Below are 27,066 nucleotides of genomic sequence, written 5' to 3' on the forward strand. Positions count from 1 at the left end.
GTAAATAGTTGGGCTCCAAGGACCCAACCCTGTGGCACATCAATAGTTACATCTTGCCATCCAGAATAAAAAAGCCATCGATTCAGACTGTCTGTCTCCTCCCCATCAGCTTGTCACCTATTCAAGCAGATAAATCAACCCTAATCCCATATGATCCCACCTGTGAATTGACCTTTTGAGTGGCACTTTCACAAATGCCTTCTGGAAGGCCAGATATATTACATCTACAGGATCCCCATTATCCAATTCACTTGTTATATCTTCGAAGAACTTAGTCAAACCTGATTTGCCCTTCATAAAACCATGCTGACTCTGATGGGTGGAGTTTTGAATTTCCAAATGTCCTGATATTGCTTCCTTTATAATTGATACGAATACCTTCCCAACATCAGATACTATACTAACTGGTCTGCAATTTCCTATATATTGCCTCCCTCTCTTTTTAAATACAGATGTTACATTAGCATTTTTCCAATCAACTGGAAACATAAGATCATAAGATATAGGAGCAGAAATCAGGCCATTCAGCCTATCAAGTCTGCTCCACCATTCAGCCATGGCTGATAAGTTTCTCAACTCCATTCTCCCGCTTTCTCTCCGTAACCTTTGTTCACATTGTCAACCAAGAATCGACCTATCTCAGTCTTAAATACACTCAATTAGTCTTTCTCATGTCCAGGGAATTTTGGAATGTTGGAACTAATGTTTCCACTATTTCCGCCATTACTTCCTTTAGTACCCTAAAATGTAGGCCATCAGGCCCAGTGAACTTGTCTACCCTTAATCCTCCTAGTGCACCTATCAACGTTGATTGTTTAAGTGCTACGCTTTCTATGGCTTCTGCCTTGGCTGTTCAAATAGGACTGGTACTGCTGTCCTCCAAGGTGAAAACTGAGGAAAAGTATTAATTAAGAAGCTTGCCATTTCAGTATTCCCCCGATTAACTCACCGGTTTCATCTTCCAAGGGACCAACATTTACTCTGTTCCCTTTAGCATACGACTAGAAGCGTTTGCTTTTCTTTTTGATATTTTGTGCTAGGTTTCTTTGGTAATTTACTTTACCTACTTTTATTCATTTTATTAGATTAGATTAGATTAGATTAGATTATATTACAGTGTGGAAACAGGCCCTTCGGCCCAACAAGTCCACACCGACCCGCCGAAGTGAACCCATCCATACCCCTACATTTACCCCTTACCTAACACTACGGGCAATTTAGCATGGCTAATTCACCTGGCCCTGCACATCTTTGGACTGTGGGAGGAAACCGGAGCACCCGGAGGAAACCCACGCAGACACGGGGAGAACGTGCAAACTCCACACAGTCAGTCGCCTGAGTCGGGAATTGAACCCGGGTCTCTGGCGCTGTGAGGCAGCAGTGCTAACCGCTGTGCCACCGTGCCGCCCACAATTAGTATCCCATTGTTTATGTCTGAAAGTTTCCCAATGTTTCAGCTTTCCAGACGTCTGGAATACCATTTCTGTACAGGCTGAAAATTGAAAACATACTTTTGTTCAAACTGAAAATAAACCCACCTATCAGGTGGCTGGGGGCGGGCAAACCTATCGCCCCGCTCCCATTGTTTTCAAATTCTTGGAAGACTCGTCCAATCACGTCCCTTCAGCTGGTAATGACATCACCCTTATTCTCAACCCCCCCCCCCACCAAACGCGTCTCGGGTCCGGTGATCCTCCTTCAGAACAGGACCAGGTTTCAGGAACATCCCGGGGAGGTCGCCAGGCCCGAGCGCCAAGACCTGGCTCCTGCCCCCGGGGAGAGGAGACAGTGAGACAGGGTAGGATTGGGAACCGCGGGAGGAGGGAGACTGGGGAGTTTATAAACTCCGAGGGGGAGGCCTCAGGCCGCGAATAAAAGCCCCACAGGTCAAGTATTTATTGGAGAAGGAGTACTCGGGTTGCCCGGGTAACCGGCCGCCATCTTTGTGAGGGTAAGGCGCATGTTGTCTTGGGGTGGGCGGCCATCTTGGTGAAGGCACCATCCGCGGTCATTTCCGGGAGAGAACTCCAACCTCGTGACAGCCTTTGTGTCAACTAGAATTTCCTCATTTCACTTTGAGAGACCAGGCGCTGAGGGTATATCTGCCCTTAACACAGGAAAAGGGAGTGAGAGAGAGATCCTGAATTTGAGTTGAATGTGATAACTTGTGGCGCTGGACAAGAAAGTGGTGATCGCAGTGACCTGGAGAGTATTGACGTGTTGATGTTTTCAGTTTGTAGACTGGAGAAAAGGGAGAACACCAGGAGTGGAAGAAAGACATGAGGAAGTGGATGTGAATTTCAATGCAGGAGGAGAGACAATGTGTAGGATTGAAATTTTTAATACTTCCAGCTAGTAGAGAAGATAAGTGTTCTGTGGAAAGTAGAACTGTCCCCTGAGCTTTTAATCTTGTACTCAGTGACGTCTTTTGTACATTTTGTTTAGTGGATGTCACAAGTTTCAGATGGGAAATTCAAGACAAACATCATAGAGTCATAGAGATGTACAGCACAGAAACAGACCATTCAATGCAACCCGTCCATGCCAACCAGATATTCCAACCTAATCTTGTCCCACTTGCCAGCACCCAGCCCATATATCTCCAAACCCTTTGTATTCATATACCTATCCAGATGCCTTTTAAGTGTTGCAATTTCACCAGCCACCACTACTTCCTCTGGAAGCTCATTCCATACATGCAACACCCTCTGTTCGAAAAAGTTACCCCTTGGGACTCTTTTATATCTTTTCCCGCTCACTCTAAACGTATGCCTTCACCTCCGGGAAAAGACTTTATCTATTTATCCTATCCATGACCCTCATGATTTTATAAACTTCTATAAGGTCACTGCTCAGACTCCGACTCTCCAAGAAAACAGCACCAGTCTGTTTGACTTCTCCCTGTGGCTTAAATCCTCCAACCCTAGCAACATCCTTCTGATAGTAAAGAGACTAGAATTGCATGCAATATTCCAAAAGTGGCCTAACCAATGTCCTGAACAGCTGTAAAATGACTTCCCAAATCCTGTACTCAATGCTCTGACCAATAAAGGAAAGAATACCAAATGCCACCTTCACTATCCTAAATACCTGTGACTTTACTTCCAAGGAGCTATGAACCTGCACTCCATGGTCTGGTTGTTCAGTAACACTCCCCAGGACCTTCCTGTTAAGTGTGTAAGCCCTGCTAAGATCAGCCCAAGGTTTGACAATTGGATGACTTATCTCAGTCCATACCCTGGAGTTCGGATTATCAGGTGCTGGGGCTTTGTAAACTTTTAATCCCATCAATTTCCCCAACAACTACTCAGTTCTGCTCTCGATGGACCATGTGTTCCCCAAAATCTTGGGGATGTTACTTGTGTCCTGCTTTGATGATACAAGCAACATGTGTGGTTAATTGGTCTGCCATCTCTTTGATCCACATGAGAACTTTGCCTGTTCTCATTTGTAATTATTTTCACTAATCCTTTTTTTTTTGTCTTTACATACCCCATTTTCCCCTTTTTAATCAATCTTTTTGCTGAAACCAGAAGTGCTCCCAGTCTTCAGATCTGGATCCAGTACGATCCATGATGTCCCTTGTTAGCCGTGGCTGGACCACCTTTTGTATTTTATTTTGCCAGACAGGAAGGGACAACTATTGCAGTTCCTCCAGGTACTATTTAAATGTTTGTCATTTTTTTTTTTTAATAATGTTCCCTCATTTGTTGTGGCCTGTTTGTGCCTTTGCCATTGTAATTTTCTCGCTTTAGATTTAAGTCCCCAATCACAGAATCAACTCTGTTCCTCTCCACCTTAATGGAAAGTTCTCTCTCTGTTTTTCACTCTTCCGTAAGGGGCCTCTCTCAGCTACGTTGCAAATTATTTCCTTCTCGGTGAAGGAATTAGCATTTTGGAACTAAATTACCATTGCCCAACAGCCACTTTTGGAATGTTGCATGCAATTCTGGTCTCCCTCCTATTGGAAAGATGTTGTGAAACTTGAAAGGGTTCAGAAAAGATTTACAAGAATATTGCCAGGGTTGAGAGATTTGAGCTATAGGGAGAGGTTGAATAGGTTAGGGCTGTTTTCCTTGGAGTGTGAGAGGCTGAGGGGTGGCCTTATAGATGTTTATAACATCATGCGGGGCATGGATAAGGTAAATAGACCATCTCTTTTCCTGGGGATAGGGGAGTCCGAAGTGAGAGGGTCATCGGTTCACTGTTGGGGGATGTGGAGGGGGATGGTGGGTGGGGGGGGTAGCGGGATTAAAAGGGAGCAGAAGGGCAACTTTTTCATTCAGAGGGTGGTGCATGAAAGGAATGAGCTGTCAGAGGAAGTGATGCAGGCTGGTACAATTACAATATTGAAAAGGCATCTGAATGAGGAAAACGAATAAGAAGGGCTTAAAGGGTTATCGGCTAAGGTGCTGGCAAATGGGACTAATTGATTTAGGATATATTTTCTGTACGGATGAGTTGGTCTGAAGGGTCTGTTTCTGTGCTGTATATCTCCATGACCCTGGCTTTCCAACAATGCTCGCCATGTCTGTATGTTTAGTTTCTCTTGAGTGTTGGTGTTATTGCCTTGATGTCTCACCTCCTCCACACCCACCTTTTTTTTTACTGGGGATGTTAACAATTTAATGTCTGGTCCTTCATCAAGAAGCTGCATTGCTGGTTCACCCCGAATTGACACACCCTTTTGTGTTTGCTTCCCAAAATCAGACCTGATCATTCTCAGCAGTACCATGGTGTTGTGAAATATATTAACTGTTGGATGGGGTTATCCAAATTCAGAGATGCCAGTTTTGACGTTTTTTGCTTTTTCTGTCTGAGATCCTGAATCAGCATCTTCAGGAGAATTAGTTCAAGCAGAGTGAGAACACAGGGAGTGGGAGAGTGGGATAGTGCTTTCAATTTTGTGGAATAACAAAAGCAAAAAATGTTCCTCAAAGTAGAATTGCATATTCTGAATTTCTACCCTGGACTGACAATGCTCTGACCTTGTGCTGTATAAAAAGCAGCTACTTTTTCTATGCCTTTTTGCTGGGAGGATCTGAAGCTGTAGTAAAGTTGGGTTGCAATAAAGATTACCTGAACTTACCACCAGTCTCAGACTCATGGAAGCTTTGAGCTGCAACAGGTTTTTGTTTTAAAACTGCTCATTTCTTTCAGCCTCCTGCACTAAGTTTCCAATGTTGTGTATCAGTTGCAGCAGTGAATGAGTAGCCAGTATGGTTAGAAATTTTCCAGGAGTGCAGGTACTGCGTTATGTCGTCAGCATTGTAAGGTTTATAGACCGCACCAGGTGTGGGCTGTGTTCACTAAACAATGTGGAGGAGTCGATGTTGGACTGGGGTGGATACAGTTAAAAATCACACAAAACCAGGTTATAGTCTAACAGGTTAATTGGGAAGCACTAGCTTTTGGAGTGCTGCTCCTTCAGGTAGCTGTGGAGCAGGATCATAAGACACAGATTTTATAGAAAAGATCAGTGTCGTACAACCGGGCTATATTGAACAACCCTAGATTGCGGTTTAGTCTTTAATCTTTTAGAATGGGTTTTGGTTCATTAATATGTAAAGCCCAGAAGTACTTTTAAGTCAGGTTCTCGAGATGACTTAAGGTTTTATAAAAATCGGTGACACCACAGCTCAGTACATGAACGGTGTGAGGTTAGAGTCTGAAGATTGTCTGTATCCCAATCAGACTGGTTCCATTTCCAAAGTAGGAAGTTTTAAAATATTACAATTTTAAAAATTATTAAAATATTGACTACCTACAGATTGTGCTTTTTGATCAAAATTGAATGTATCAGCAAATGCAAATTTATCCCATAGACGAGTGTGTGTGTGTCTGAGAGTTTGCATAAGAGCGTTTGCCTTTGTGCATGTTTGGTAATGCAAGAGTGTGATGGAGTATAAGCTTGTGAAGGTGTGAATATTGGGTGGTGGGAGTGTGTCTCTGAGAGAGATCATGCGTATGAGAGAGGTATAGGTAAAAGCGAGGAGTGCATTTTGCTACAAAAACAAAGGGCAGGACTTGTACAGTTACTGGTAGGGCCCTGGATCATGTTGTAGAACAGAGACATGGGGCGTGGTTTAAGTACATAGTTCTTTGAAAGTTGCATCACTGATAGACAGGGTGGTTAAGGCATTTAGCACACTTGCCTTCACTGTTCACACCATTGAATATTGGAGTTGGGATATCACGTTGAGGTTGTATAGGATATTGGTGAGGCAACTTTTAGAATGCTGAGTACAGTTCTGTTCGCCCTGTTATAGGAAGAACACTGTTAGATAGGGTTTGGAAAAGATGTACCAGGACGTTGTCAGGACTGGATGGTTTGAGTTAGGAGAGCCAGGGACATTTTTCACTGGAGCATAGGAGGTTGAGGGGTGACCTTATTGAAACTTGTAAAATCATGAGGGGTATAGGTACGGTAACTAGCAAAAATAATGAGGAGCCACGGAGGAAAATAAATTGTGGGTCTACCCTTTTTTTTAATCTATTGGCATTTGGACCCTTAAAATTTGTCAGTAATAGCAGCATTTTCACAGAGCATACTGCACAGGCTCCTCGGTGTCAGCAAGAACGGCGCTTGTTATTTTTGTCAGCTAAAAAATGCGCATGCTCCTAGTTTCCGCTGAAATGGGGCGCGACATTTAGCCATTGGGGCATTCCTGGAGGACCAGAAGCTTGGTAGTCATCCTGCCAATCAGAACATCCCCTATTGTCTGAATGTGGAAGTTGTCCTGCACCTCTCTCTCTGAATGAAGATTAAGTTTCACCCCAGACTGCAACTTCCTTCCTCTGTCCACTTTTCTCATGCCCTTTTCTTCATTGTGGGCTTAAATTGCTGACTTGTAGCAACTGAAAGGAAACGGATTGAATCCAGGAAGGAGCAGACTCAGGAAATGTTGGTCCAGGACTGTCTGAATTGGCAAACACATGGCAAATCCAATACTTCAATGTGAAGTTATATCCTTTGCTGTGGGGGAAGAAAAAAACAAAGAAGGGGCATTGTTTAAATGGTGATATTGGGATGTGGGTGAAGGTGAGGACTGCAGGTGTTGAAGATCAGAGTCAAAAAGTGTGACACTGGAAAAGCACAGCAGGCCAGGCAGCTTCCAAGGAGCAGGAGAGTTGATGTTTTGGGTACGAGTCTTTCGTCAGGAATGATGTGTGGATGTACAAAGGGGCATCAGCATCCTTCTATGCCAGTCAATGCCAGTTGTCAGACAGGTGTAGTAAGCAATCAGCAAGGCAAGTGGTATATCAGCAAGAGGAATTGAGTTCAGAAGTGGGGATGTCTTTGTGCAGATAGGAGGTCATTGAATATATTCAAAGCTGAGTTTATCTGACTTTTGAACAACAAAGAAGTGGATGGTTGTGGGGGAAGGAAATAAAATGGTTTAAGACCAGTACAGAACAGTTAGAGTCAAACAGCACAGAAACAGACCCTTGAGTCCAATGAGTCCATGCTGACTATATTCACAAACTAAACTAGTCCCACCTGGTTTCATCCATATTCCTCCAAACTCTTCCTATTCATGTACTTATCAAAATGTCTTTTAAATATTGTTACTCTACCTGCATCCACCATTTCCTCATTCCACACACAAACCACTCTCTTAAAAGAAAAAGGTTTTCCTCATGCCTTTTAAAATCTTTCTCCACTCACCTTAAAAATTTGCTCCTCATTTTGAAACAACACTTGCCATTCAACTCATCCATACCCCTCATGATTTTATAATCCTCTAAAAAGGTCACCTCTCAACCTCCTGTGCTCCAGTGAAAAATTCCCAACTTATCCACCTAGATGTAGGTAGATCCATATCCAGTTATGATCTGTTCGATGCTGGTGCAGGTTTGAAAGACCAAATGGCATACTCCTGCCCCCAATTCTGTGTCCAGGACAGTAAGAAACTGGAAGACAGGAGCAGAAATTAGGTCAGTCAGCCCATCAGGTCTGCTGTTACCATTCAAATGTGTCTGATAAGTTTGTTAACCCTATTCTCCCACTTTCTCCCGGGACCCCTCGATACTCCAGAATCTATTTGTCTCAGTCTTAAATATCCTCATTGACTTGGCCTCCATAGCCTTGTGTGTCAAGGAATTCCATAGATTCACTGCTCTCTGGCTGAAGATGTTTCTCCTTGAATCCGTTCTAAAAGGTCTTCTCTTTTCTTTAAGACTGTGCCCTCTGGACCCAGTCTCTCCTGCCATTGGAAACAGCTTCCCAACATCCACTCTGTCCAAGCCGTTCAGTATTCTGTATGTTTCAATTGGATCCCCTCTGAGTGTGGGCCTGTTAATCAGCATGAATCAGACCCTTTAGGATGAGATATAGCAGGGATTAGATTCAGCAAAGTGGGAATGGAGGGAGAGTGTGTGGATTGGAGATTTTCAGCTTCTCTGGAATAAGAGGAAATAAATATAAATTAGAATTGATCAGATGTGCTGAGGAATGGCAGATGGTGTTTAATTTAGAGAAATGTGTGGTTTGCATTTTGGTCAAGCAATCGATGCTTCCACACTCTGGGTATTCTCTGAAAGGAAGGAATTTTGCAAACTGCGTAGGGCGGCCGCCATCCGGAGCAAGCGCAGTGCGGCACTGGTGACGTCACAACACGGAAGTGGCCATGTCCGTTTCAGAGTGAAACTCACTTCCTCCCTCTAAGCAACTCTTCATTCTGGAGGGGATCTGTTCACTTGTAGCAACTGGAGTGAACCCAGGGAGGGAGCAGATACTGCAAATTCAAGGTGAGGAGAGCCGGATGGAGGGTGGGAGGTGCTGTTTTCCCCAGCGTGCCAGAGACTGGGGGGGTGGGTCAACCAGAAAGATTACTTATAAAATCGAGGGGCGGGGATTGAGTAAATAGACAAGGTGGTTTCCTTGGGATGGGGGAGTCCAGAACTGGAGGTTAATAAGTTTAGGCTGAGGACGGGGATGGGAGTGGTGAAGATTTAAGAGACCTAAGGGGTATTGTTTTCACGCAGAGGGTGGTGCGTGTATGGAATGAGGTGCCAGAGGAAGTGATGCAGGCTGGTACAATTGTAACATTGAAAAGGCATTTGGATGGTATATGAATAGGAAGGGTTCAGATGGATATGGGCCAAGTGCTGGCAAATGTGACTACCTTAATTTAGAATGTCTGATCAGCACGGAAGAGTTTGCTCTAAGTATCTGTTTCTGTGCTGTATATCTCTGTGAATCTGACTTTCCACAAACATTTGCCACGTCTTTGTTTGGTTTCTCTCTGGTGTTGGTCTTAATACCTTGATGCCTCACTTTCTCCCCCGTTCCTGGGTACGTTAACCATTTTGTGTCTGGCTGTTCCTCAAGAAGCTGCTTTGCAGGTTCACCCTGAATTGAGGCACTTTTTAAAAAATTTCTTCCCAAAATCAGACCTGCTCACTCTCGGCACTATCCCAATATTGTGATAGATATTAACTCAGGTGGAGGTATCCAAAATTCAGAGGGATGTCGGTCCTGACGTTTTTGCTTTTCTGCCCTGTGAGATCCTGAATCAGCACCTTCAGGAGAATTAGAGTGGAGTGAGAACAGAGGGGGAGAGAGTGGGATAGTGCTTTCAATTTTGTGGAATAACAAAAGAAAAGAATATTCCACAGAGTAGAAATTCAGAACAACCAATTCTACCCTGGACTGACATTGATGTTTGTGATCTCTTTTTAGAATATTGGAGATCTGAAGACGGAAGTTTCAAAATCAACAGATGAAGGGCTCGTGCCTGAAATATTGACTCTCCTGCTCTTCAGATGCTGCCTGACCTGTGCTTTTCCAGCGCTGCACTTTTCGACTCTGACTCTCCAGTGTCTGCAGTCCTCACTTTGACGTCAATGTCTGACAGTCACTCATTCCATCTGGACCACAATGATTTTCAACTATGATTCTGTGAAAAGGAGCAAAGTATTTTCATTGTTGTTTCAGTACGTTTTCAGCAGCAGTGGGACTGGATGAGCCACTGTACTGTTGCAGTGGACTGTGGAGCCTGAAACAATAATACGGCTTGGAAAGAGGATATCACGGCGGGTAGAAGCTCTACACACATTTGTGTGCGGCTGAAGCTTCGGCCATGGAGAAACCCGGGGAATCCTGCCCTGTGGAGAAACTGTGGAGGTGTGGCGACTGCGGGAAAGGTTTCTGTGTCCCCTCTGCCTTGGAGACCCATCGGTGCATCCACACAGGCCTCCACCCTTCAGATCCACCAACAAGTCCACACGGAGGAGAGGCCCTTTAGCTGTCCTGAGTGCGGGAAGGGCTTCAGCCATTCCTCCAATCTGACACACCGGTGGGTCCACACGGGGAGAGGCCCTTCCCCTGCCCCGAGTGCAGGAAGGCCTTCAGCAATTCTTCCCATCTGCTGAGGCACTGGCGGATCCACAATGTTGAGAGGCCATTTGCCAGCCCCTAGTGTGGGTGGAGGTTTTTGTTGACCTGCAACTTGCGGGGGCACCAGTGCTCCCAACCAATTGGATTACACCGGTGAAGCTGTTGTGGGTCACCCCCAGGACTGAAACTCCCGCCTGTTCTGGCAGTGGAGAGTCAGTGAGCTATTTTTGTTTCCTGCTGGACTTCCCTCCGTCCAACTTTGCTTCCAGTGGGAGCTGCAGCATGTTGAGCCCAGAAGCTACTCTTTTTTTTTTCTGTCCAGTTAAAGAATTGTTGGCTTTTTCTGGGAATGAGTCGCAGTCTGTAAGAAGTAGTTGAATGCATCGGGACAACCATTCACATTCAGCAGTGACTTTGAAATTAGATATACGGTTATGTGCGTGTGAACGACTCATCGTCCAAAAATTGCACAAAAGCTTGGAAATCAATTGTTGGAAACTGGTTGAATTGGTAATTTCTTTATTTTCTTTTTTAATTTACCCCTTAAGTCTCTGTCTGTGAGATGGTGGGGGCATGATCATTGCTATTAATTAAATTATCTTGTTTAACTTTGCCTGAGTAAAGTTGCAGTATTTATAATTATTAATTTTTATTTAAATTATAGTTTTGGTGTGCAAAATCTGTTCTTCAAGTCTGACTAGGAAGAGCTGAGAAATTCTGAGGGACATTGTGTGTTTTAATTTAATTGTGCTGTGAATCTGGTGATAATGACAATCGTTTGTATTGGCTTGCTTACCCTTGCCTTCACCCTAACTACTCACTGTGGTAGTGAGTTCCACAGTCTCACCACAATCTTGAAGTTTCTCATGAAATCCTCAGTACAGACTTGGAAAGGAAAATGTTGACGAGCAGAATATAAGGTGCTATCTGCAAAAAGCCAGGAAGAATTCGCCAAAGTAAAACTTTGACAATGAAGAGACAAATAAGGAACTTTGACAACAATGCAGAGATCACAAGTCAGTGTTCAAGGTAACAGTCATGACAAAAAAATGTACTCTATAGACATTGGATATTGTAATTAGGCAAATGTCGAGATGCTGTCGTTGGTTAAATCCAATAAGGTAAGACAAATAAAATAACCAGAACTACTAATCGTAATTGGATGTGGATTTCCCTACGGAGAAAGTGAGGACTGCATAAGCCCTGAAGAAGGGCTTATGCCTGAAACATCGATTCTCCTGCTCCTTGGATGCTGCCTGGCCTGCTGTGTTTTTCCAGCACGACATTTATCGACTGTGGATTTCCCTAAGACAAGTGTATACTGTTGATTTGGTATAGGTAAGCTGCTCTTAAAATAATTGAACAGTATATCAAACAGATGTACTTGATCATCTGGGGGGTTTGTTGCCAACTTATGGAAGTGGCTCTGCAGGCTTGAATAAAAGCAGTGTACGAAAAGTGTCCACGTATCATCTGGTAAGTTACAGGCTCCAGGCAGTTCTAGAGTCCCGACCAGCGTGCAATAGGCCGTTCAGCCCATCAAGTTGACACTGACCATCCATTCCAACTACCCTATTCTGGTAACCCTTCATTTCCCATGGCCAATCCACCCTAATCCGGATATCATTTGGACTGTGGGAGGAAGCCCACACAGACACAGGGAGAATGTGCAAACACCACACAAACAGTTGGCTGAGGGTGGAATCAAACCTGGGGCCCTGATGCTGTGAGGCAGCAGTGCTAACCATTGAGCCGCCACCACCCTGTGCAGCTCTGAGGGAGTGAATTTCAAAGACTCGGAAACCTTTGAGAGAAAAGCAAAACTTTTCCATCTTAAATGAGAGGCCACTTATTTGTTAACTGTGTCCAGTCATTTCTAGTCTCTGCCACAAAGGGATTCATACATTCACATTAAGTCCTCTCAGGATGTTATACATCTCCATCAGATCATCTAAATCTTCGAAGCTCAAACTGATACAAGCCTAGCCCAATATCCCCTTGACCCTGATAAGCTAAGTAATGCAGCGACCCTTGACCTCACTGACATGACACAGGATGCCTTCAATCCAAGTTGACCTTTACCTTCTAACATCTTGACCCCAGGCCAGCATGTGGTCAGCTACAACTCAGCTCTGACGGGAACAGATGAACTGACCAGACAGCGGTAAGGTGGACACTACATCCCCAGAGAAACCTATTCGAGTGTGAAAGTTGTTCAGCTCACATTCGGATTGTTGCAGGGACAATATCTCCTGTCATTTAAAAGTCTTTGATCCCAATAAAGTTCTGGTTCTGTTGCACGTTGTGTGTTTTATCGATCTGTGTTTCACTCTATTTTCTGTTCCTGTCATTCCCATTAGGAAGTGTGAATTCAGTACCAGGTAATAGTCTCACTTCTGAATTATCATTGAGGATTGGTGTAGAACATACCAAGTGTCGGTCAGAATGGAAGAAGCTGTACTCTTTATTTAACCCTCTGCTGTCCCTGTCCTGGGAGTGTTTGAATGGGAACGTTAGAGGGAGTTTTACCCTGTATCTAACCCAATAATGTGTCTTTCTTGGCACTGTTTGTTTGGGACTGTGTCATGGTTGCTTCACTTTCAACTGAAAAGAGTAGAGGAGGCTGTATTCTGATTGTATTCCTGTGCTGTCCCTGTCCTGGGAGTTTTAGATGGGACAGAGTGCTGATGGAGAGAGCTGTTCTATCTGTCATGAAGACCTCTGTAATTGCAGTGAATGCAGACTTGGCTGTGGGAGTGGAGGGTACTTTTACTTGAATACACCCGTCTTGGGCTTTGCTCTGCTGATCAAGATCATCTCAGACACCTTCATTCTCTTTTCCAACCAACCACAGGATGGTTAAGGATGGGTAAAAATGCTGGCATTGCCAGCGATGCCTACATCCCAAGAACGAATAAATACTTTTTGTTTAAAAGTTACACTTATATTCCAAACCCTCTGATTACCTACATCGGAAAATTCATATTTGGTTGCAATATCATTTTAAAACATAGGAATGTGGCAACCGTAGAAATATAACGAGCAACAAATTGAGCAGGTAACAGGTAATGAGCAGGATGGTAATTTGGACCAGAATGCTGAGTCAGTCTGACCCATGGCTGAGAGAGTTCACCCAGATGTTGCAGTTACAACTTCCCCAAAAATATGTCCCTGATGTAAGATCATTCAATGACTTGAAGAGCTAACTGTTTTTATCTCCATAGCTGCTGCCAGACTTGCTGAGTAATTCCAGCCCTTCTGCTTTACCCTTTTATGGGATTTGAGTTTCCCTAAGTCAGTGTAATGAAGAACTGCGGATACTGGAGATCTGAAATACACAAAGGCAGAAATTGCTGGAGAAACTCAGCAGGACTAGCAGCACGTGTTGAGAAAGAATCAGAGTTAGCATTTCGAGTGCATTTTGACCCTTCTTCACAGCTGTTCTGGACTTAGGACAGGATATTGACTCAGTTTCTTTCTCACTCTCCAACAGTGTTGCCTGACTGGCTGAGTTTCTCCAGCAATTTCTGTTTTTGACTCTTTCACAACGGTGATGTTTGTTGCCCATCCTTAATTGCAAGGTGTCTTGCTTGCGCCATTTCAGAGGGCAGTTTAAGAGTCATCCACATTGCTGTGGGTCTGCAATCACATGTAAGCCAGACCAGGTAAAGATGGCAGTTTCCTTCCTGAAAGGACATGGTTTTTTTATAATGATTGACATCAGTGCCGTCGACACCATGCTGAGACTAACTTTGTGTTCCACATTTATTAGTTGGTTTATTCAAATTTCACCACTTGCTGTGATGGGATTTGATCCCATGTCCCTGGATTACTCACCCAGTGACATTACGACTACGCGGTTGTTTCATGTACTTTACTATTTTGTGTTTACTGTTTCTGTCTTTGGCCTCTGATGTTTGGGAAATGAACCTGTTTAAAGAGCTGCCCTAAACCTGCCCCTTTGACCAAGTCTTTCGTCACCTGTCGTAATCTGTGCTCTGGTATTGTAATTTTAGAAAATAATTCTTCTTATTTTCACATGAAGCACTTTGAGGCAGTTGACTATACCACAGATGTTATTTGAATGCAGCTTGTATCCCTATCTTAACATCTGGAACTAGGGAGTCATATGTTAAAAGTGTGAGGTTGCACATTTAAGACAGAAATGAGGATTTCTTTTCTCTCTTTAAGGTTGTGTGTCTTCCACAAAAGGCAGTGGATTCAGTATCTTTAAGGCAGAGGTAGTTAGGTTCTTGCTAACCAAGTGGGTGACAGATTGTCGGGGATGTGGAGGAATGTAGAGCTGAGGTTGTATTCAGATCAGCCATGATCTTATTGAGTGTTGCAGCAGGCTCGAAGGGCCGAGTGGCCTACTCCTGTCCCTTTGTCTGTGTCTCCCCTCTTATATCTTTTGAACTGGGTCATTCCTTTCCAATATTGCCTCTTGTAGACAGTTAATTGAATACCAGAAGACCTTATATTGGGAGTGGGCACATTGTAGCAATTGCTGTGTTTCTTATCAATTTTGTTCCTTCTTACTCAGTGTTGCTGAAAATCTTCAAACTAAAAAGTTCCTGTTACTATCGCATCAATGGAAGTGTTGGTTTGGATGTAACGTTGTTGAATTAGCCATTCCCATCTTTTCCAGACTTCCACATTTAAAGCCCTCTAGTCTGGTTTCCACCCCTGAAACAGTTCTTATCAAGGTCATGTTTGACATTCTTTGCAGTGGTGACAGAGGTAAACATTCCCTGGGTTCAAAACCTACTAAAACAGATGGTGGAATGTAAATTCAATATAAGTCTGGAATGAAGAGTCTAATTACAAAACTGTTGCGGATTGTTGTAAAAATGGGCGGCACGGTGGTTCAGTGGTTAACCTCGGGAGACTGTCTGTCTGTGTGGAGTTTGCACATTCTCCCTGTGCCTGTGTGGGTTGCCTCCGGGTGCTTCAGTTTCCTCCCACAGTCCAAAGATGTGCAGGTTAGGTGAATTAGCCATGCTAAATTTCCCATAGTGTTAGGTGCATTAGTCAGAGGGAATTGGGTTTAGGTAGGTTACTTTTCGGAGGGTCGGTGTGGACTGGTTGGGCCGAAGGGCCGGTTTCCACACTGTAAAGAATCTGTAAGGAATCTAATCTAATCTTTTTAAAAAAAACTCATCTGGTTTTCTGCTGTCTGAACCTGGTCTGGCCTACATGTGATTCCAAACCCACTGTAAGCTGGTTGAGTCTTCATTGCCCTTATGGTCAATTGTTAAAACTCACCCTTTTTGACCAGGATGTTGCTGGAATGATTTATAGACTGGATAGGCTGGGATGTTTTTTCACTGGAGTGTAGGAGGTAGAGGGGCCACCTTATGGAGGTTTATAAAGTCATGAGGGGCAAAGATAAGGTGAATAGCAAATGTCTTTTTTCTAAGGGAAGGGGAGTTCAAAACTAGGGCATATATTTTTAAAGTGAGAGGAAAAAGACTGAAAAAGGACTGGAGGAGCAACTGTTTTTACACAGAGGGAGGTTTGTGTGTGAAGTGAACTGTTAGAGGAAGTGCTGAATGTTTAAAAGTCATAGAGCCAAAGCGATGAACAGCACAGAAACAGACCCTTTGGTCCAACTCTCCATGCTGACCAGATATCCCAACCCAATCTAGTTCCACCTGCCAGCACCCAGCTCATATCCCTCCAAACCCTTCCTATTCATATACCCATCCAGATGGCTTTTAATCGCTGCAATTGTACTATCCTCCACCACTCCCTCTGGCAACTCAACACGTACCACCCTCTGTGTGAAAAGGTTGCCCCTTCGGTCTCCTCTAAATCTCAACCCCCACCACCCCCCCCCCTTAACCCTAAACATATGCCCTATAGTTCTGGACTCCCCCAACCCATGGTGCAATCTGGGTGCGACATCTGTCACCCCATTGATTTTCAGGGTTGATTTGGCTGATCTGGCTGGGTAGGTGGTTTTCCCCCTTCCCTCACAGTTCCATGTGCGTCCCTCCTGAAGCTCAACGCTCGGTCCCGGAGGATGACCCCCTAGAAGAGAATTGCTCCGCCGGTCTAGGGTATATGATGTAGCTACACTCCCCTGCTCGGCCAAATCTCCATTTGGATAGGTACATGAATAGGAAAGGTTTGAAGGGATATGAGCCAAACACAGGCAGGGGGACTAGTTTAGTTTGAGAACAGGGTCAGCATGGACTAGTTGGACCGAAGGGTCTGTTTCCATGCTGTATGATGCTATGACCAAGACAGTGATCTTATGTTTTATGGTGCTCCTTAGGATTGTTTGTTCTATGAAAGGTGATACAGTGTATAGATAGAAATGCTCCAAGCAGGCACCACCCCCTCACCTCAATCCAGAGCCCCAACTAGTCCTTCCAGCTGAGACAGAGGTTAACCTGCACCTCTTCCAACCTAGTTTACAATATCAGATGCGCCTGATGTGGCCTTTTTTACATCGGGGAGACAAAACATAAACTGAGGGAAAGTTCACCAACCAGATCCGCCAATTTTAATTCCCTTTCCAACATGACCATCCTCGGCCTCCTCTATTGCCATGACAAACCACACCTCAACTTCCGCTTGGGCAGCCTTCAGCCTGGAGGACTCACCATTGAGTTCTCCAATTTCAAATACCGTCCCTCTCCTCCCCTCACTCCGACCCCCAACCGGATTCGTTTCTCCAACTGGCCAACCACGTCAAACCCTCTACCTGTCTACACCAATCCCCACTCCGCCCCCACGACCCCCTTTATCTGCAGCTCCCCCGACACCCACCCCCAAACCTGAGGAAGAGTTACACCAGAAACGTCGACTTCTTCCCCTCCTGCTGCTGCCTGGCTCGCTGTGTTCTTTCAGCCTCCTGCCTGTCTACTTTGAGTCAGAAGCTGGAATGAAGTCGCGGTCGGTCCGAGTTTTGTTATCGGCAGATTCCGGGGCAGCGTTGTCGGAGACCGAGGTTGCGGGTGAGTACTGGGGCGGTCGCGATGGCCTGGGTTGAAACTTTATTGCTGGAACAGCACAGCAGGTCAGGCAGCATCCAGGGAACAGGAGATTCGACGTTTCGGGCACAGGCCCTTCTTCAGGGCCTGTGCCCGAAACGTCGAATCTCCTGTTCCCTGGATGCTGCCTGACCTGCTGTGCTGTTCCAGCAATAAAGTTTCAACTTTGATCTCCAGCATCTGCAGACCTCACTTTCTCCGCGATGGCCTGGGTACCGACCCGGAACTCACATTGGACTGGAAAGGCCCGGTGCTGGATAGAGTCTCCACGAGGAGAAAGTGAGGGCTGCAGATGCTGGAGATCAGAGCTGAAAATGTGATGCTGGAAAGGAGCAGCAGGTCAGGCAGCATCCAAGGAACAGGAGAATCGACGTTTCGGGGATGAGCCCTGAAGAAGCCACATTTTCAGCTCGAGTCTCCACGTGGGCGACACGGCAGTGTGGGCGGGGCCTGGGGAAGAACGCAGCGTGGGGGTGGGGCCTGGGAGACGGTGGCAGCGTGGGGGCGGGGCCTGGAGGAGGAGGCGGCAACGTGGAGGTGGCTGAAAATGTGTTGCTGGAAAAGCGCAGCAGGTCAGGCAGCATCCAAGGAGCAGGACAACCAACCTTTCGGGCTTGAGCCCTTTTTCAGGAATGAGGAAAGTGTGTCCAGCAGGCTAAGATAAAAGGTAGGGAGGAGGGATTTGGGGGAGGGGCGTTGAAAATGCGATAGGTGGAAGGAGGTCAAGGTGAGGGTGATAGGCTGGAGTGGGGGTGGGGGCGGAGAGGTCAGGAAGAAGATTGCAGGTTAGGAAGGCGGTGCTGAGTTCGAGGGATTTGACTGAGACAAGGTGGTTGGAAGGGAAATGAGGAAACTGGAGAAATCTGAGTTCATCCCTTGTGGTTGGAGGGTTCCAAGGTGGAAGATGAGGCGCTCTTCCTCCAACCATCATGTTGCTATGGTCTGGCGATGGAGGAGTCCAAGGATCTGCATGTCCTTGGTGGAGTGGGAGGGGCAGTTGAAGTGTTCAGCCACGGGGTGGTTGGTCCGGGTGTTCTCTGAAACGTTCCGCAAGTAGGCGGCCTGTCTCCCCAATATAGAGAAGGCCACATTGGGTGCAGCGGATGCAATAAATGATGTGTGTGGAAGTGCAGGTGAATTTGTGGCGGATATGGAAGGATACCTTGGGGCCTTGGAGGGAAGTAAGGGGGGAGGTGTGGGCGCAAGTTTTGCATTTCTTGTGGTTGCAGGGGCAGGTGTCGGGGGTGGAGGTTGGATTGGTGGGGGGTGTGGACCTGACGAGTGAGTCACGGAGGGAGTGGTGTTTTCGGAATGCTGATAGGGGAGGGGAGGGAAATATATCCCTGGTGGTCTTTGAAGAAGACATGGAGGTGGCACCTGGTATGGAATACAGCGTGGGGGCGGGGCCTGGAGGAGGTGGCGACGGCGCCTGGTATAGAATACAGCGTGGGGATGGGGCCTGGAGGAGGAGGCAACATGGAGGTGGCGCCTGGTATGGAATACAGCGTGGGGGTGAGGGTGTATGTGCAGGTTAGGTGCATTGGTCAGGGGGTAAATGTTGGGTAATATGTCTAGGTGGGTTACTCTTCCGGACTCGGTGTGGACTTGTTGGGCTGAAGGGCCTGTTTCCATACGGTACTGACTTTATGAGCTGCTTTTCTGCCAACCCTAGGAAAAGACACCTTATCTATACTCTTACGATTTTCTAAACCTCTACAACATCACCTCTCAACTTTCTAGGCTCCAGCGGAAAAACGTCCTAGTCTATTCCGCCTCTCCTTATAATTCAAACCCTCCATTCCTGATAATGTTCTGGTAAAGTAAGGAATAGGGAAATGTATCGAATCATGTAAATGTACTGTCTGAAAAAAACTGGTTGTGTTCTTGCCTGAGATGATGACAATATCTGATATAAGTAATTACAAATCCAATTAGTTTGGTCACAAAATTGAACAATCATTGTGTAACAAAAGGATCTTTGCCCTGAGGCATTGGTGCTTCCAAGCTGACCATCAAAAGTTCAGTTTGTCCCTGCATTCTTTCCTGGTTGTGTTTTTGTGCATTTTGAAAAAAATTCCCAATCCTCTGAGTAGAGGAGTTGGGCAGTTATGTTGTGGATGTATAGGACATTGGTTAGGCCACTTTTGGAATATTGTGTGCAATTCTGGTCTCCCTCCTATCGGAAGGATGTTGTGAAACCTGAAAGGGTTCAGAAAATATTTACAAGGAGGTTGCCAGAGTTTGAGCTGAATAGGCTGGGGTTGTTTATCCAAAGGTAAGGTTTACCCAAGGGAGGCTGAGGTGTGACCTTATACACATTTATAAAATCATGAGGGGCATAGATAGGGTATGATAGATGACAAGGTGGGGAATTGGCGGAGTCCAGAATTAGAGGATAATAGGGTTAGAGTGAGGAGCGGGGAGATTTAAAGGGGACCCATCGTGCAACTTTTTCACGCAGAAGGTGGTGCGTGCAAGGAATGAGCTGTCAAAGGAAGTGGTGGAGGCTGGTATGATTACAACATTTTAAAAGGCATCTGGATGGTTATATGAATAGGACGGGTTTAGAGGGATATGAGCCAAGTGCTATCAAATGGGACTAGATTAATTTAGGATATCTGGTCAGCATGGACGAGTTGGACCGAAGGACCTGTTTCTGTGCTGTATATCTCTATGACTCTGGCTTGCCACTAATATTTACTACGTCTGTATGTTCAGTTTTTCTCTGGTGTTGGTGCCAATGCCTTGATGTCTCATTTCTTCCTCACCATCTCCCCGGACATTAACCATTTTGTGTCTGGTTATTTCTCCAGAAGCTGTAGGTTCATCCTGAATTGACACTTTTTGCTTCCCAAATCAGACCTGCTCACTCTCAGCAGTATCCCAACATCGTGAAAGATAATAACTTTCAGGTGGAGGTATCCAAAACTCGAGAAAAAGAGAGAGAGAGATGGTGCTTTCAATTTTGTGGAAAAAGAAAAGAACGTTCTGCAGAAAGTAGAGTTGCTTGTTCTGAATTTCTACCCTGGACTGACAGTGATGATTTTTGTAATTTTTTTTTAAGAGTATTTGAAGATCTGAAGACAGAAGTTTCAAAATCAACAGATCAAGGGCTTATGCCCGAAACATCAACTCTACTGCTCCTCGGATGCTGCCTGATCTGCTGTGCTTTTTCCAGCATCGCACTTTTCAACTCTGACTCTTCAGCATTTGCAGTCCTCACTTTCATGTCAATGACTGACAGTCACTCAATTCATCAGGACTGCAACAATTTTCGACTATGATTCTGTGAGAAGGAACCAAGCTTTTTCGTTCCTGTTTCAATACGTTTTCAGCATCAGTGGGACTAGATGAGAGACCCTATTATTGCATCGCTCTGAGTGTGGAGCCTGAAAAAGTTATACAGCCTGGGAAGAGGAATTCACGCCGAGGAAGAGCTGTACGTGCTTTTGTGTGCGGATGAAGCTTCGGTCATGGAGAAACCCAAGGAATCTCGCCCTGTGGAGAAACTGTGTAAGTGTGACAACTGTGGGAAAGGCTTCCATTTCCCGTCTGACCTAGACACTCATCGGCGCAGTCACACCGGGGAGAGGCCGTTCTCCTGTCATGAGTGCGGAAAAGGATTTAGCAATTCCTCCCACCTGCTGAGGCACCGGCAGGTCCACACAGGGGAGAGACCCTACAGCTGCCCCGACTGTGGGAAGACCTTTAGCAGTTCCTCCCACCTGCAAAGGCACCAGCTGGTCCACACAGCTGATAAGCCATTCACTTGCTCTGAGTGCAGGAAGACCTTCAGCTATTCCTCTGCCCTCCTGACCCACCACCGGGTCCACACGGGGGAGAAACCCTTCAGCTGCCCTGAATGCGGGAAGACATTCAGCAATTCCTCCAACCAGCTGAGGCACCTGCGGGTCCACACGGGGGAGAAACCCTTCAGCTGCCCTGAATGCGGGAAGACATTCAGCAATTCCTCCGCCCGGCTGAGGCACCACCGGGTCCACACAGGGGAGAGGCCCTTCAGCTGCCCCGAGTGCGGGAAGGGCTTCAGCAATTCCTCTGCCCGGCTGATGCACCAGCGGATCCACACGGGGGAGAGGCCTTTCAGCTGCCCCGAGTGCGGGAATGCCTTCAGTAATAGCTCTCACCTGCAGAGGCACCAGCGAGTCCACACTGGAGATAAGCCGTTTGCCTGCCCAGAGTGCGGGAAGACTTTCAGCAGTTCCTCCCACCTGAAGAGGCACCAGGGGGTCCACACAGGGGAGAAGCCCTTCACTTGCCCCAAGTGCAGGAAGGCCTTCAAGGATACCTCTGCCTGGCTGAGGCACCAGCAGGTCCACACCGGGGAGAGGGCATTTTCCTGCCCCGAGTGTGGGAAGGGCTTTACCCAGACATCCCACCTACTGGCCCATCAGCGGGTCCACACGGGGGAGAGGCCCTTCCCCTGCCCCAAGTGCGGGAAAGCCTTCAGCAATTCCTCCAACCTGCTGAGGCACCAGCGGATCCACACTGGGGACAGGCCGTTGTCCTGTCCCTAGTGTGGGCAGAGGTTCTCATCATCCTGCAACTTGTGGAAGCACCAGTGCTCTCAACAATCTGATTCTGCCGGTGACACTGCTGTGGGTCACTCCCAGGACTGAACCCTTCCCATTCTGACAGTGACTGCAGTGGGAGAGTCAGCGTGCCCCCACCCCCCCCACCCCCAACTTTGCTTCCAGTGGGCATTGCTGCTCATTGTGCCCGGGAGTGTTCTTTCTAGTTTTTTCTGCCCACATAAAGATTTGTTGGCTCTTTCTGGGAACGAGTCGACAATAAATAGCTAAATACTTTGGGGTGTCCATTCGTATTCAGCAGTGACTTTGAATTTAGATTTACAGTTACGTGCCTGTGAACAATCCATTGTCTAAGGATTGCACAAATGCTTGGCAATCCATTTTTGAATTGGTAATTTTAAAATTTTCTTTCTTCAGTCTCTGTTTCTGAGATGGTGGGGAAATGATCATTGCTATTAATTAGATTATCGTGCTTAACTTTGCCCTAGCAAAGTTTCAGTATTTATAATTGTTGGTTTTTGTTTAAATTATAATTTTGGTGTGCAAGATCTGTTCATCAAGTCTGGTTAGGAACAGTTGAGAAATTTTGAGGGACTTTGCATGTCTTAATTTCATTGTATTGTGAATCTGGTGACAGTGACACTCATTTGTATTGGCTGGCTTACCCTTGGTTGTAATGCTTTTCATGCCAACCTGTTGCGATGGTAGTGAGTTCCACAGTCTCACCACATTCTGAGGTTTCTCATGAAATCCTCAGTATAGACCTGGAAAGGGAAAACGTTGACCAGAGCAGAAGATCGGGTGCTAACTGCAAAAAGCCAGGAACACATTCGACTAAAGTAAAACCTTGACAATGTATGGACAAATGAGGAACTTTGAGAGCAATAAGGAGGTCACAAGTCAAAAGACAAAAAGAAAAATACTGTGCGAACATTGGATTTTGTAATTCGGCAAGTGCCAAGATGCTGTAGTTGGTTGAATACAATAAGGTAAGGCAGATGAAATAACCAGAACCACTAATTGTAACTGGATAACGATAACCATAAAACAACTGTATACTATTGATTTGGTATATGTAAACTACTCTTAAAATAACACAACAGTATATAAAATGGATGTATTTTAGTATTTGGGGAGTTTGTTGCCAGCTTGTGGAAATGGCTCTGCAGGCTTGAATAAAAGCAGTGTAAGAAAAGTGTCCACGTGTCATCTGGTCAGTTACAGGCTCCAGGCGGTTCTAGAATCCTTAGTGTGCAAGCAGGCCATTCATCCCATCGAATCAGCACTAACTATCGCACCCAGACCCACTCTGCTATCCTATCCCCGGAACTGTGCATTTCCCATGGCCAATCCACCCTCACTTTCACATCTTGTGGGAGGAGGCCAGAGCACCAGAGGAAACCCAGGCAGACACAGGGGTAGAATGTGCAAACTCCACGCAGACAGTTGGTCCGAGGGTAGAACCACACTAGGGTCACTGATGCCGTGAGGCAGCAGTGCTAACCACTGTACCACCACTCCATGTTTCCCTAAAAAAGTGAATTTCAAAGATTCGGGAATCTTTGAGAGAAAAACAAAACTCTCTTATCTTAAATGAGAGGCTAGTGTCTGGCTAGAAATGAGTGGACATAACAATGTGAATGTAAAGTCCTCTTCAGATGTCATACACCTCCATCAGATCATCTGGTTCTTCTAAGCTTGAACTGATACAAGCCCAGTCTGACATTCCCTTGTCCCTGATTATTATAAGTTGAGTAAATCAGCAACACGCAACCTCACTAGCATGACACAAGATCCCCTCTATCCAAGTTGACCTTTACCCTCTAACCTCTTGACCCCAGGCCACCATGTGGTCAGCCACAACTCACTCTGAATGAGAACAGATGAACTGACCAGACAGCAGTGAGGTGGATACTGCATTCCCAGAGAAACTGATGAGAGTGAGATAATTGTTCAGCTCACATTTGGATTGTTGCAAGGACCGTGTCTCCTCTCATTTCAAAGTCTTTGATCCCAATAAAATTCTGGTTCTGTTGTGCATTGTGTGTGCTTTATCTATGTTTCACTAGGTGATTTTCTGGACCTGGTCATTTCCCATTAGGAAGTGTGAATTCAGTGCCAGATAATAGTCTCACTTCTGAATTATCCTTGAGGATTGGTGTAGAACATACCAAGTGTCAGTCAGAATGGAAGACGTTCTACTGTTTATTTAATCCTCTGCTGTCATTGCCCTGGGAGTGTTTAAATAGGAAAGCGTAGAGGGAGTTTTACTCTGTATCCAAGCCAATGCTGTGCCTGTCATGGCAGTATTTGTTTGGGACAGTGTTGCGGTAGCTTCACTTTCAATTTAAGAGTAGAGGAAGCTTTATTCCGATTGTAATCCCATGATGTTCTCCCTCCTGGAAGAAGGAAGCTGAAGCACCCAGACGAGATCCAAACAGACACCGGGGGAGAATGTGCAAACTCAGCCCAGACAGTCGTCCAAGGGTGGAATCAAACTCAGGTCCCTGATGCTGTGAGGCAGCGGTGCTAACCTCTGTTCTATCTCATTCTGCTCTCTAAAGAAGTGAATTTTAAAGACTCAGGAAGCCTTCAGAGAAAAACATAACTCTCCTCTCTTAAATGAGTGGCCACCTATTTGTTAACTGGTCCACTCATTTCTAGTCTCTGGCACAATGGCATTCATCCATTCACATTGTTAAGTCCTCACAGGATGTTATACATCTCCATCAGATCATCTGATTTTTATAAGCTCTAACTGATAACATCGCAACCCGACAACCCCTTGACTCTGATTATAAGTTGAGTAAATTCAGTTATGAACTGCTTTGAATGTATTTACTAAGTAAAGAAACCAAATATGGTGGTCATCCCAATACCCACCGACAAATGGAGCAAAACACCCTGACTTTATATTCTACCCCCTTACCAGAAATGAGAACATTTCATTTAAGTTGGACAGGTTTTCCTGCATTAAACGCCAATCTTGCCTGGTCCCAACCTGTCAACCACACTTTACAGTTGTCTTATTCCCTGTTTGTACATGAGTTTGCTACCTAGGTTTGGTCCATCACCAAACTGAACACCTTTGCAGATACTTCCATCATCAAAGCTGTGAAAAGACATTGTGAAAAAAATGGAAGCCCTTGCACTGTGTTCCACTCATCACCCCTTGACAACCCGAAACATTTTGATGACTGTTGCCTGTTCACTCACCAATGCTCTATCCACGCTGTTAAATGACCTGGACAAGATGAGCTCTTATTTTGAATAATGACTTTCGATGTGGCATCATACCAAAAGACTTCTGGAATATCAGTACATCCATGGGTTCCTCTACTTCATAAGAACTAGGAGCAGGAGTCGGCCAACTGGCCCTTCGAGTCCACTTCAACATTCAGTAACATCATGGCTGATCTTTTCGTGGCCTCAGCTCCACGTACCCGCCCTCTCACCGTATCCCTTAATTCCTTCACTGCTCAAAACATTATTTATCTTAGCTTTAAAAACATTTACTGAAGTAGCCTCAACTACTTCACTGGGCAGGGAATTCCACAAGTTCACAGCCACTTCTGTGTGAAGAAAGTGCTGCTCAACTCAGTCCTAAATCGGCTCCCCCCTAATTCTGCGGCTCTGCCTTCTTATCCTGGTTTCACCTGCCAGTGGAAACATCCTCTCTAAGTCTGTCTTATCTATTCCTTTCATAATTTTACGTGTTTCTATAAAATTCCACCTTATTTGTCTAAATTCCAATAACATAATCCCAGCTTACTCAGTTTTTCCTCATAAGCCAATATCCTTACCTCTGGAATTAACCTAGTGAACCTCCTGTGCACACACTCCAGTGCCAGTACATCCTTTCTTAAATGAGGAGCATATTACTGCACACAGTACTCCAGGTGTAGCCTCACCAGCACCCGAAACAGCTGCAACATAACCTTCCTGCTTTTAAACTCGATCCCTTTAGTGATGAAAGACAAAATTCCATTTGCCTTCTTAAATACCTACTGTACCTGCAGACCAACCTTCTGTAATTCATGCACAAGGACGTCCAGGTCCCTCTGCCCAGCAGCATATTGCAATTATTTTAAGCATTCAAGTAATAATCCTTTTTACTGTTATGCCAACCAAAATGGATGACTTCACATTTATTAACATTTTACTCCAATTGCCAAACTTTTGTGCACTCACTTAACATATATCAGTACATCCATGGGTTCCTCTACTTCATAAGAACTAGGAGGGCATTGGATAGGTATATGGAGGATAGTGGGTTAGTATAGGTTAGGTGGGCTTGGATCGGCGCAACATCGAGGGCCAAAGGGCCTGTACTGCGCTGTATTCTTCTATATCAGGAAGCTAAGGCAATTCAGCATATCTGTAAAGACTCTTAGCGATGTTTATGGCTGCACCATTGAAAGCATTCTTTCTGGATGCATTGCAGCTTGGTACGGCAACTGCATACCGAAAGAAACTACATACAGTTGCAAACATAGCCCAGTCCATCACACAAGACAACCTTCCAACCATTGACTCCATGTGTACTTCCTGCTGCCTCAGGAACTCAGCCAACATCAAAGACCCCTCCGACCCTGGATTAGACCTTTGACTGGACACTTCAAATTTCAAATTTAATGTTGATGTCACTCTTTGTGCACCTTCTCTGCAGCCGTTGCATTGCATTCCTTGCTTTGTTCTATTACTCTGATGCACCTTGTGTAGTATATCTGCACACAAAACAAAACCTTTCACTGTACTTAGGTACATGCGACAATAATAAAGCAAAGCAAATCAAATTGAATGATCCACATTGCTTGTTACTTTCTTAAAATAGATTTCCCAATGAGTGAGTCCCTTTCACAATCCTTTGTTAACTCTGCCTGATTGCAACAAGATTATAAATGTCACAATTTATTTTCCTTATTAACTGATTGCAGCATTTCTCCCTGTGACTAATGTTAAACCAAGCAGCCTCTACATTCATAGAGTCACAGAGATGTACAGCATGGAAACAGACCCTTCGGTCCAACCGTCCATGCCGACCAGATATCCCAACCCAATCTAGTCCCACCTGCCAACACCCGGCCCATATCCCTCCAAACTCTACCTATTCATATACCCATCCAAATGCCTCTTAAATATTGCAATTGTACCAGCCTCCACCACTTCCTCT

At 45.3% G+C, this 27,066-nt stretch overlaps 2 protein-coding genes and 1 long non-coding RNA gene across 3 annotated transcripts in view; 2 read left to right on the forward strand and 1 right to left on the reverse strand.

Annotated features, from left to right (window-relative positions):
- The window catches only part of LOC148143074 (uncharacterized), a 312,271-nt gene that overhangs the window by 111,607 nt on the left and 173,598 nt on the right, over positions 1–27,066 (reverse strand). The window lies entirely within an intron of this gene.
- Positions 1–27,066, forward strand: part of LOC148143075 (uncharacterized) — a 111,246-nt gene that overhangs the window by 61,273 nt on the left and 22,907 nt on the right. The window contains 2 exon segments of the mRNA XM_087975779.1: positions 17,201–17,307; positions 20,725–21,862. Of these exon segments, the coding sequence (XP_087831905.1) occupies positions 17,201–17,307; positions 20,725–21,862 (1,245 nt within the window).
- LOC148143076 (uncharacterized) lies at positions 8,576–10,955 on the forward strand. The gene is made up of 2 exons (XR_015751109.1): positions 8,576–8,751; positions 9,686–10,955. It is a non-coding gene; the product is annotated as an uncharacterized LOC148143076 (long non-coding RNA).

This window comes from Chiloscyllium plagiosum, unplaced genomic scaffold (genome assembly GCF_037043375.1).
Source record: "Chiloscyllium plagiosum isolate Xiang-an unplaced genomic scaffold, Cpla_swu_hap1 HiC_scaffold_27, whole genome shotgun sequence".
Taxonomy (NCBI): domain Eukaryota; kingdom Metazoa; phylum Chordata; class Chondrichthyes; order Orectolobiformes; family Hemiscylliidae; genus Chiloscyllium; species Chiloscyllium plagiosum.